The 12066-nt window shown below is 40.1% G+C and overlaps 1 protein-coding gene across 1 annotated transcript in view; it reads left to right on the top strand.

The window, feature by feature from the left end:
- Window positions 1-12066, top strand: part of PLXNC1 (plexin C1) — a 71506-nt gene that overhangs the window by 33780 nt on the left and 25660 nt on the right. The window contains exons 12-20 of the mRNA XM_033010196.2: window positions 300-387; window positions 1339-1545; window positions 1658-1849; window positions 5303-5402; window positions 6429-6530; window positions 6918-7021; window positions 10364-10405; window positions 10900-11024; window positions 11590-11788. Coding sequence (XP_032866087.2) covers window positions 300-387; window positions 1339-1545; window positions 1658-1849; window positions 5303-5402; window positions 6429-6530; window positions 6918-7021; window positions 10364-10405; window positions 10900-11024; window positions 11590-11788 — 1159 coding nt within the window. The remainder of the gene's footprint in view (window positions 1-299; window positions 388-1338; window positions 1546-1657; window positions 1850-5302; window positions 5403-6428; window positions 6531-6917; window positions 7022-10363; window positions 10406-10899; window positions 11025-11589; window positions 11789-12066) is intronic.

Here is a 12066-nt window from a genome sequence, read left to right as displayed (position 1 = left end):
GGTGGAGAGTCCTTGAAAAGGTGTATGCATGTGTATGTTATCAAGTCATTTGGGTCTGCGGTAGCAAAAGTATTTACTATGACATTGTGAGGAAAGAATGAAAGTACACTGTATAGCTCAAATTATCTTGTCCTGCAGTTTGACTTTATTATATTGGCTGCTACCAGAGCAAAATACACGAGTAGTTTATTCACGGCTGAAGCCTTAATGCAGGGCTTATCTGTGGGAAAATAGATAATACTAACCTCCCTTCCACTCCACTCCCCCACTCCCCCCCCACCCCTTTTTTTTTTTTACAGTGGTGGTCGCAAAATTACTACGATTGGTAGAAATTTTAATGTGGTGGACAGTGTGATTATTTCAGATGACCAGAGATCAAACCTTACTGTAAGTCTAACTCTCCTTTACAATACCAAATAGAGGTCTTTTGAGGGATTAGGTTTCGTTTCTAAGGTTTCAGGAGAGCCTCAGTATTTTTCAAATACTTATAGGCACACATCAGTCACCTTACTGAAATAAATACGACCACTTGTAGGATTATAGTTGTACCCGTTCTCAGTATGAGATCATGGATGCACATATAAGGTACTCTCCTGCATAATTCCCTGAGTCTGTTTTCTATGCTCTGGAGGCTTGTTCCAAATCTGTCCTTTCTGCGTCTCCGCACCCTCCGTATTGTATGGGAGGAGGGGGTGCTGTACTTCTCTCTGGATGTACTTTTCTCTCTGATGTACTTTTCTCCTGCTGAGAACCCAAATGGTGCCACTGCCTCAGCAAGGGGCAGCAGACTGGAGTTGATGTGGGGGGCAAAACCCTTTCTCTGAGACCGTGAGGAGGTAGGCACCTACCTGAGGAGGTAGACTTCTGGGCTTGCAGCACAGACACTGGAAAACAGCAGCACCACCCCATAGAGTAAACAATGGCTTTTGTGACTGTAGCAACCCCCCTCTCTCAGGAGTTAAACTGGGGAGAGGCAATGCCCAGTGGTGCTGGAGAGCTCCTCCTGCTCTTCTCTTGTCACCTGCATTGAAGGGCAGGAAGGAGAAATCACTGTCACTATTCCTGTCTCACTGCAGGAAATAGCTGCCTTAGCAGTGTGCAATCAGCCTTAAAACAGCATGCAGAGTGTGTGATAAATGTGCTTAAAGGTAGATGTAAGCTGAACACAGAAATTTTCCCAGGTGCTCTGCATGCAGCCCTGATCGCAGAGAAGAGGTTTAGCAAATACCTGTGTAAAGTCCGGAAGACATTATCAAATGATTTTGAGTGCCTCTGTTTGTAATTGTACCCACTGTTGAGTACTTAATGACTGTTACAACTTTGCTATTGCATTTCTAGGTCTCTAAGTGTCCTGGAAATGAATCTGAATATCATTACTTAACACCAAGCCTGAGCCATGCAACAGAGGGTAAAGTTGTTGATATGATGTTAAAAGTGGAAACTACCTTTATACCATGTGTCAAATTACACTATCACCCTGACCCAGTGTTCATTAACTACCAGCTGCACACTGAGCTGGATCCTGATCTGGAATTAAAAATATATGTAAGTTTGAAAGTAATAAACTATAATTCCTCATTTAAAATAGTTGTTGGGGGTTATTTTATTTCTTACTGTATTTAGTGACTGTTTATTGTGTTAATTTTTTTCCTTCTAGAAAGAAAATGACAACTTGAATATTTCTAAATCTGAGGTAGAGGTTTATCTGTCATACATGAATGGTGCACAAACCAAAAAGATATGGTTCAATGTCCAAAATATTACCAAAAAGCCAGACCGTAGCACCATACTGTGCAAATTCAAAAGGGAAGGAACAGACAAGATTGACTTTTCCACAGTGAAAGTTTTTGTAAGTAGAATTCCCTTTTGTTGCAATTCAACATTGTTTGGATGTTTGTACAGATGTAATAAAATGTAGCATTAATGATCTCATCCTGCGTGTTCTTTATAGAGGGAGGATCTGGATGCATTTTCTGCTCTCCTGGTACTTGGTAGTACAGTTATTTTCCTCATATTTACGCATGCCTGCTTTGGTACTGCTAACAGCACTGAGTTCATCTACTGTCTGGTTACTGCTGTAGTGTCAGAGGTAGGCTTTGCAGCCCAAACTGATCTTACCGCTGCTGAGGTCCAGGAGAACAGTAGCTTGTTCAGCACCACACAGATTTCACCGCTACAGCATCGCTGGCTCCAGAAGAGCCCCTTATCTTAGATCTGTAAGTAATCTGCTGCTGCAGTGTGGCTGTGAGGAAGAGGATTGTGTCTTCCCTTTCACTTTTTCTTACTAAAGTAGATAAGGATCTTGAACAGTGCATAAGGATCATCACTAGGACAGAAGAGAAGGCATTTCTGAATAAAAAGGGGGGTGAAATTCGATGTGCTTTGGGAAGGCCAAAGTGCTTTGAACATACGGCACAAAGCCAGGCCCAAATATAAGAACATTAGCATGGATGTCAAAGCTAAATGGCAGCTTAAGATATTTGCTCCATGAATAAGATGAAGATACGAATTTTTTAAAATGCAATCATCACCATTTATGAGGGAGAAGAATGATGCCAGACTCTTATTACAGTGTATGGTGGTATAAAACTGAAATAACTCTATTGACTTCAAGGCATATGGCTCATAGTAAAGATTAACGAAGCTATTCTCAATTTCATACCACTGTTAACTGATCCCCCATCTGTGGATCCTGCCGTCTGAGCCAGTTATGGCATGGAAAAGCCTTTCTGAGATTGGTGTTGCATTTAAATATTAACATTGCCTTGCAAAATCACATGCTCACCCTGCAAGCTTTATAGGAGTGACTGTCATAGAAAGGTCAGCACTTCACTAAGGCAAATCAAATGCAATAGTTTTAATGTAACATTTCACTTCTTAAAAATTATTTTTTCTGACATCAAGAAAAATGTAAAAGTGGGAAATCATCACATGTTTTTTCAGTCTTATAAATAAATCACCATAGGAGAAGTAGGGCTACTCTGAAGAAAGGATAAGCTGGGTATAAAAGATAGGTATGGCCCAAGAATAAACATATCTCTTGCCTTGGTTTTCAGGAAGAAAGAGGATATTGAGCTTGTGGTCAAAGACAGGATGATCAGTCTGAGTGGAGATGTCAAAGAAGAAAATGCCATTCTTGTGGCAGAAGCAAGCTTCGGTTAGATCAAGGGGCTCAAGATAGCAGGAACAGGATCATTCCCATCAAAGCACTGAGAAAGAACTGGCACATGATGTTGTAGGCATAGTAGGAAAGATTTTAAATAGAACTCCAGTCAGGAGACATACTGTATGCCTGGAGAGCAGCAAATATAAAACCAGTATTTAAAAGGAAAAAAATAACTAGGCAAATGGAGGCTTGCTGATTTAATCCTAGCTCTATGTAGAGCTTTATAATGTATTTTGAATGAGGGACTCCTGAAAGACCTGGAGGTAAATGGAAAATGGGATAATTGTCAGCTTCCTTTTAATAAAGGCGGATTATGCTAGATATCTTTATTTCATACGATGAGTGATTTCCTCAACAGAAAAGCAATAGATCACATGTACCTAGAAGTCATTCAGTAAACTACTTAATGTGGTGATTATAGAGACACTAGGAATTAGAAAAACTGGATGTTGTGTATGGGGAGCTGACTCTGGGCAATGTTGATTTGCATACAGATACTGTTTAATATCACTAGTGACTTGAGCACAAAAATAAGGCATGTGTGAAAAACATTTGCTGATGACATAAAGCTCAGAGGCATTACCAGTTCAGAGGAGGTTTTATAATGTCGTGCAGGAAGAATTAAGTTAATTTAGGAATAGGAATTGGGTGAATTCAGGTATACCTTATTTAGTCTGTGATTCATAAGCAAGATAAAAGATAAGGAAAGAAATGGAGACACTGAATAGGAAGGTTATGTTGAAGATTAAAGATAATCTAAATATGAGCAGAAAATTAAATGCTTTATCTCATTTTTCAATAAGCAGGGATGAGTAATAGAAATTTGTGCTTTAGGAATGCTTTGGTTGGACATGACAAGTGGAGAAAGGCAGGTGTATTAGTCATGGGATGATTAATGTATTTAGCCACCAATGCATTTCAGTCTTGGAAAAGGCAAGTGCGATCGTAGGAAGGCTCAGACCAGAAGTACTTTGTATAGGAGCTGTGAAAACATAAACAACTGAGGAAAAAATAACATTGGATGGAGTAAATAGGTCTGCTTTGTCTTCTGCTCTTTGAATCACCAGAAACATGACGGCTGTGTCCTTCAGCTCTCTGTGGGGTTTCTTTGCTTGCTTGTGTCCGTGTGCTGCGATGTGACTATCCAGTTGGCAGTTTCCAGCTGCCCTGGCTGCTCACCTCCTGTGGCAAGCCAGTGACTGAAATCACCAGATCTCTGCCTTCCCTGCTGTAGCCCAAAATAATTTCAACCAAACTCTCCTTTTCAATTATCTCAGGCTCATGTCTATCCCTGGCACTTGGTGGTATTCTTTCTCTGTGTCAAAGCATATTTTTACTTCTAGTCTGTTTATAGCCTTAGCTACCCTTTATTTATGTGCTTTCACAGTCCTCTCTGACATCATCCTTTGTGAAATTTCTTCTGCCATAATTATCAGTGGTGAATGCCTCAGTTTGGCATCTGGCAGACTGTGTATTCCTAAGAATTAATGTCTTTGACAAGCCCATGGCTGTTGGGTGATGTTGTACACGTATTGTATGTTTCATTTGTTCTTAAGTGAACCTTCAAGAACGTTCTATGTCCTTCATAAAGAGGTTGAAACTTCTGCAAATAAATAAGGAAGAGGGATGATCAGCCAGGCATCTATCAAAAATTTTACTTCCCTCGTTATTAGCATGAGTCTTATCATACTTTTCTGCCCAGCAGAGTAACACTGTAAGTGCAAAGGGATGTTTTTAACTATCAACACATGCCTTCCTCGCTTCAAAATGCCAGAACGCTTAGCAGTGATTCTGAAGTGCATGAGCCACTTGGCCAGCTGGAGGCCAGATCTTGCCAGTCATTTGAGGGCTCTAGTTTGCAGCAAGAGCAATGGCAAAATTTGGTGCTGCATAAGGACCTCCAAATTTTTCTCTTGTTACTGCTCTGTTATCCTGCTTAAATATCAAATACACTAAAAGTTAAGTCTGTGCTGGTTCACATATGTTTTCCTGAATTACTGCTGTCTTTCCAGTAATCTGCAAAATCGGGGTTCTTCATGTGCCTCCAATGCATCTTTTTTTTTAATACATTAAATGTCATTTTAAGCAGTTACATAATATCTGTCCTCTATTAACACAGCCGTTATTTTTCTTCAGGTCAAATTAGGAAATTTTGAACATGAAGTCAAACCAACATCATCACACATCTATTTATATGTTCTTATTTTGCTACCTATTGTAGTGGGTGTCATTATAGGTAAGTACAATAATGTGTTTTCAGTTTTTTGTTTGCTGAAGGGTATAATCAGGATACATAAACACATATACAAACACACACACATTTGGGACTGCCACAGTCTGGTGGTTTTCCCATGTTCCCAGTAAGAGTGGACAAAGTTATCTCTGGTCTGGCGGTGAAGTCCATCTTGTCAGACTACAGCATGTTACAAGACAGTAGTTTTGGCTGTTCTTCTGGGATTACTCACTGTCATTTACTGAGGCAAGCCATAGGACTGACACCCGTGTGTCACAGCTTGGGCCCTTCCAGCAGCCAGAGCTGGGCTCCCCTCCGGTCCCCGGGGCAGATGTTCCCTAACAAACTGCTTATCCTCAGGCAGTGTTTGTGGTATTTCTGCTCAGTCTCATTTGGATCATTCATGGATTTGTAGGTCATTACTAAATTGAGGGGGGGAAATAGTTGTCCCCTCCTCCTTTCGTCACTCCTTTTTTCTGAATGTTTTGACCTGATTATATATTTGATAAATTTCCATTTATTGTCGTAAGTTTAGGGGTTTGTTCTTCTGTTTGGTTGGTTTTCTTTTTAAAAAGCGTATTATCTTTACAGGAATTATCTCTCATGCCTTTACTTTCTCAAAAGAAGCTTTAGAGAAGTTAACAATTTGGAGGTGGATTTCCTGTTCAGAACAGCTGTTTTTCCTGTTTAATCAGTGCTATTTTAAGTAGGTTGCTAGTAGAAGTGGTGGTTAGATTCTGTGTCTCACTGTGCAGGTTATACATAGCAGGGTGTGCTGTACTCTCAAATAAAGTTGGATTGACAATTCTAAGGCATTGTTAAAGGGAATGGTTTTTATTAAACACTGGGGTTTAGATCCAAATAACTTAAGGCCCCTGGGTGCCAGCACACTGACAACAGTAGAAACGGTAATCCTCCTGGAGAGTGCAAGTCTTTCTGTTCCTTAAAATAATATTCAAATATGGCTTGTATAGGGGTTGTCTGTTCTGCAATTTCCATACTCAGAATCTTTTTTTTCTTCCTTTTTAGCGGCATTCATAGTTACTAGATACAAATCCAAAGAATTGACTCGTAAACAGAGTCAGCAACTTGAACTGTTGGAATATGAGATTCGGAAGGAAATACGCGAGGGTAGGTCTAAAGAGCTTTATAGAGCTTAAGTACAGCATAATTTCTGAATGGAAACTGTCAAGAAGCTCATATTATATAAACATTTTAATTTTATAGCTGTTAGAATATTTTTGTGTTGTATCAAACTTCTTCAATGTTGGTGTGCACCGCAGTAGCAGATAGCACTGAGCTAATAAGATATCATGTAATATTTCCTTCAACAAAAGGGGAGAATAATAAATGGATTGGTACTTTCCCGCTCATAAGAGCTTCAGCTAGAAAAACAACCCCTCTTGCCCGAAAACTGTTTTTTTAAGGAACATCTATTGGGGCCAAGTTATAATTGTGAAGATGATGTTTTGTCAACTAAACTAACTCTCTGGGTGGGGAGGGGGGGTGCTTTTTCAGGATTTGCTGAACTGCAGATGGATGAATTAGACGTGGTGGATAGTTTTGGAACCGTTCCCTTCCTTGACTACAAACACTTTGCTCTTAGAACTTTCTTTCCAGAGGTAAATATTTACAAGCCTTTCAGTTGTCAGCCCTGCCTAATAATGAACAAGCTAGGAAGGTCAAGATCGAGTAAGTACTACACAGTAATTGCACATCATTTTCACAAGAAACTTTCCTTAAATCAAGAATTACCAAAGAACACTTAAGGCTGTACATCTCTATATTTAAGCAAGCCTAAATGCTGTAGATAAAGCACCATTGTTGAATTTTCAAGGGTTGTGTGTGCATCCATTTCTTTTTTGCCCAGCCACACTAAGCTGCCTGCCTTTCGGGCCATCCTAAATAAGCTATAATTTATCCACTGCTTTTTTTGTTACCATGCTTTCACTTTCCATGCTATAGCTAATTAAAGTAACAGTCAGGCTAGCTAACATGCTAGCTAATATCATGACAGATCCTAATTAGACTTGTGGGATGAAGAAATGGCTCTAAGGTCGTGCTGACTTTCTACTGCTGACAGACATGGTAAGACCTTGATTCAAAGGAGTGCAGGTCAAATGCTTAAAAATTACATATGCATAATCTTTGTACACTTTGAGTCCTGTTCTCTCACCAAAGGGAACTAGGAATATCTCTTCTGGTACTGCTGTGATGCCCCCAGTTTAATTTGCATAGGGTCATTAGGAGGTGTGAAGAAAGTGGACCAAGGAAATTCTACTTTCTGCATCTCTTTCCTTTCGGTTTGTTTTGTTGCCAGGCATATTAGCATTAAAATAGTGTTTTTATTTTTAGGAATGTATCTTTTCCTAGTGATAGTCCCCTGTCAAAACAGTAACAATCTGTAGAAGTTGTCTGGGTGGTAATGCTTTGCTTTATGCAAATAAAGAAAGAAAAAAAGGCATGAAGTCTGCCACTCTGCTGCATTATGTGAGGTCAGAAAGGGAAGGGCTCCTGTTTTGCCTTGACAAGTCTCGTGCCAGTGTGCATCCTAGAAATGATTCCAATTAGATTTTGTCTCGGTTTGAGATACTGATAGCACAAAGGTAAACTTGCCACTCTTAGCTCTCTACAGACATGCAGTGTCAGGCAAGTTATTTAATGTATTGTGTACCAATTTTTCCTGCTAAGTACTTAACCATTTACATTGCAGGAGTGTCCAAACATGCCTTGTGCTATGTGAATGTGGTAGGAGAGCAGTGCTCTGCTAAATAAATATTACAGATGAACGAAAAAGGCAATGAGGTAGTAGATTGCAACCGAGTATCAGAAGGGTTGACAAGAGGGTCGAGGTGACAAACCACCACTTCCCTCACTAACCTCATGTGTTTCAATTATGTCCATCTTGTACTCTCTGCCTTCCAGTGTGCTCAATGGGCTTTGTCTCATCTAATCTAAGCTGTTTAAACACAGACATCAAAGCTGTTCACTGAGCACCTTCTGTAGTCAGTGCAGAGACAGGCAGCTGAAGAAAGTGATTCATCCCACTTGCCCGAGACATCTGTCTTAGGATGGGATGAGTTGCTTAAAGAGGGAGTCAGATACCTAAAATTAAGAGTGATGTACCCCATCTTCATTTTGAGCTTCTCGCTTCCTGCTGCTTCAATTTTCTATATTTAGTCTGGCTTGATAGCTTTTGTTTTGTGCTTAATGCTTGTAGGTGTTAAACGGATATTACATCTATTCTTAAAATATCCCTCATGTTCAGCCTGATTTTTGCTTTACTTGTTAAATTCGGATTATTATTTCTTCTTTCCTTCAATTTCCTGTGTTGTTTGGTTTAATGCTACCATGCTTGTTCCCTGTCCATTTTTAACCTTTAACGTGTTTCTGGTTGTTTCACTCAGTGTGTGTGTGTTTTATTGGTATATGGTGTAAGGGGTGCTGAATAAGTTCTGGAAATACGGGAATAGCCAGTGGAAGAAGAGGAAGAAGAGTAAGGTAGGGGAGAAGAGAACAGGAGGCATGAGGAAGAAGAGGGATGAAAAATCAGATATGTCGATGAAAAATTAGATGTGAGATGGCAATGTGCACTTGTAGCCCAGGAAACCAGTCGTACCCTGGGATGCATAAAAAGAAGCCTGGCCAGCAAGTTGTGGGAAGTGATTCTCCCCCTCTACTCTCCTCTCCTGAGACCCCATCTGGAGTCCTGCATCCAGTGCCAGGGTCTCCAGCACAAGACAGACACAGACCTGTTAGGGCGGGTCCAGAGGAGGCCACAAAAATGGTCAGAGGGATGGGACACCTCTCCCATGAAGAAAGACTGAGCGAGTTGGGGTTATTCAGCCTGGAGAAGAGAAGGCTTCAGGTAGACCTTATTGTAGCCTTTCAGTATGAAGGAGGCTTACAAGAAAGACAGAGACTTTTTACCAGGGCCTGTAGTGACAGGATGAGGGGCAATGGTTTTAAACTGAAATAAGATAGATTTAGATTGGACATAAGCAAGAAATTCTTGACAGGGTGGTGAGACAGGGGAGCAGGTTGCCTGGAGAAGCTGTGGCTGCCCCCTCAGTGGCAGCGTTCAAGGTCAGGTTGGCCGGGACTTTGAGCAACCTGGGCTGGTGGAAGGTGTCCCTGCCTGTGGCAGGGGGGTTGGAACTAGATGATCTTTAAGGTCCCTTCCAGCCTAAACGATTCTGTGATTCTAAGATTCTGTAAGGAAACTAGGGGCTGCTAGCACCACAGATAAAGCAGATGACAGTAAATGTTACTAGTGTGAATTTGTTGCTCGGGAGTGCTGCTTTGGGAACATGTATCGGTGTTGGGACCTTAAAGGTTGTCAGAGTCAGACAAGAGACATTGACAAGGTATTTGAGAACTGGGGGCTTTCCTTTGTTGTGGGAGCTTTCACTTGGACTGGATGCATGGTGGCACCTGCACCTCTGTGGAGACTGGCAGCATGGACCTCCTGGAGAGTTCATTAGTGAACATTCATAAAGTGCCTTGAAATGAATGGAGGCAGATGAACTCAGGTGTCAGTCTGTTACAGAAACCCTGTATAGCAAAGGCTGCCATTGCCATTCCAAGAAGGATGCAGCCTGCAGCACCCCTTGCACACCAGCACGTTTGCAGATGAGGGTAATAAACTGCTTTTTCTGAGGAGCATTAGTTGCCTGTTGTGCTAGTACAGCTCGGCAGGATGGAGTAACATGCACAGTAACACTGAAATCAATACCAGGTCAGCTTTGAGAGTTCACTTTTTAGTGCAGAAAGTTGTGGAGTGTACAGTCTTCTACTACCTTTGTGTAGAGTTTTTATACTGTAGCTGCATTAGAAGCCAGCATTTCCATTGTTTTATTTCAAGTCGTATGCCATCAGGAACGTGCTTGACATGTTTAACTTAGGTGTGTTAGAAGCTTTTAGTTTACGTAAGAATGATAAATGTCACCTGTCTTATATTTTAGTCAGGAGGCTTTGCATCCATCTTCAGTGAAGACATGCCACAGGTAAGTTGGTGTAGTGTGATATGCTTTAATTAATAAATATTTTTTCAAGGGTGATTGTATCCCTTATCTCAGTGTTGTCCTAGAACCCATCAAACTGCATTTTCAATATACTGCCTTTCCCCCATGAGGAAAGTTACAGGGATTTATATGTAAAAATAATTTGATATGTAAGATGCTGTTCCCCAATGTATATTATGACTTATTTAAATAATACAAACAGAGTCTAGTCATGGGAAATGACAGGCAAACTTAAGCACTGGCATTACTTTGTATATATGACAGAAAATGTATGCTCTGCATGTGTGTGCTCTGTGTTGTACACAAACACAAATGCATCTTTGATAAAATCCTGAGACCCATTAAATAAATGCAAAATTCCCACTGATTTGAATGAGGCCAGGATCTTATCCCATATGTTGCTTACCATTTTTCTGAGCATTAAGAATCCATCACAGCCAAACTACAGTTTGCTTATTTTTGTTTAACTATTCCAGAGCAGAGACCAAACAAGCAAGGATGAAAGCTTCAACATGTTGCATGCTTTAATTTGTAACAAGAACTTTCTTGTTACTCTCATTCACACCCTTGAAAAGCAGAAAAATTTCTCTGTGAAAGACAGGTATAGTATGATTATGCTTATCATCTTCAAGACAAAGAATTAGCAGGAAAAAAGAACATGGATTGTAGCACACAAATGTATTTTCTACTTCTTACAAAACAAGCTTGCATTACTCCAGAGTATTTTTCCATCTTCTCCATCTGTACGCACTGAGGAAGAAAAAACATTGTCATTAAAACAAGCCATTAAAGGGAAATCAGAATGTTTGTACATGTAAACAGAGAGGCAGGAAAGGAGCAGGAAAACTCACTTCAAAACTGTAAACACTTCCTGCAGTTAGATCAGCAGTTGTACGGTTTAGAAATGTTCTGTCACTGAAGCAGATGTTGTTCTGCAGAATTAACTTGAGACACACAAATTCGGTGTTTAAAAAATAATCACAATAGCAGATGGATTTGCATTTTTTTATACTTTTGTAGAGATCAGTGGGCAGTTTCTGTGCCTGAGGAGGGAAAACTTAGGATATGAACGGCACTGAAGTGTGTTTCATTTATTAAAAATGACTGGAAAGAGAAGTTCCAAATACTATAGCTTTTTTTTTTTTTTTTTTTTTTTTTTAAAACAGGTGCTTATTTGCATCCTTCTTGACTATTGCACTACAAACTAAGCTAGTTTATCTAACCCATATTTTGGAAGTGTTGACAAAGGACCTGATGGAGCAATCGAGCAACGTACAGCCTAAGCTCCTGCTCAGACGAACTGAATCCGTGGTAGAAAAATTGCTGACAAACTGGATGTCTGTCTGCCTTTCTGGATTTCTCCGAGTACGTGTACATCTTTTCACTACATAAGATACACAAATAATTTTTATAACTGATTACTTCCATAGGAATTGTTAGAGGGATCAGTTTAAAACATTTAATCTAACATTTAACATTATCAATGTGCATTCTTCTAGTTTAGGTGACTTAGCTAGCTATCATCAATGGGATGTGGGAAAAGAGCACGTCTATAAGCGATGATCATGTCATTTCTTTGGCTGAAATCTGGGTTATTTTGCAATTCTAGCATACAGTTTTCTCATGTCAGACATTATTTCCTC

The sequence above is a fragment of the Tyto alba genome, unplaced genomic scaffold (assembly GCF_018691265.1).
Source record: "Tyto alba isolate M040663 unplaced genomic scaffold, T.alba_DEE_v4.0 Super-Scaffold_2, whole genome shotgun sequence".
NCBI classification, from domain to species: Eukaryota; Metazoa; Chordata; class Aves; order Strigiformes; family Tytonidae; genus Tyto; species Tyto alba.
The sequence above is the reverse complement of the archived record's forward strand: the minus strand, read 5'-3'. Positions and strand labels throughout refer to the sequence as shown.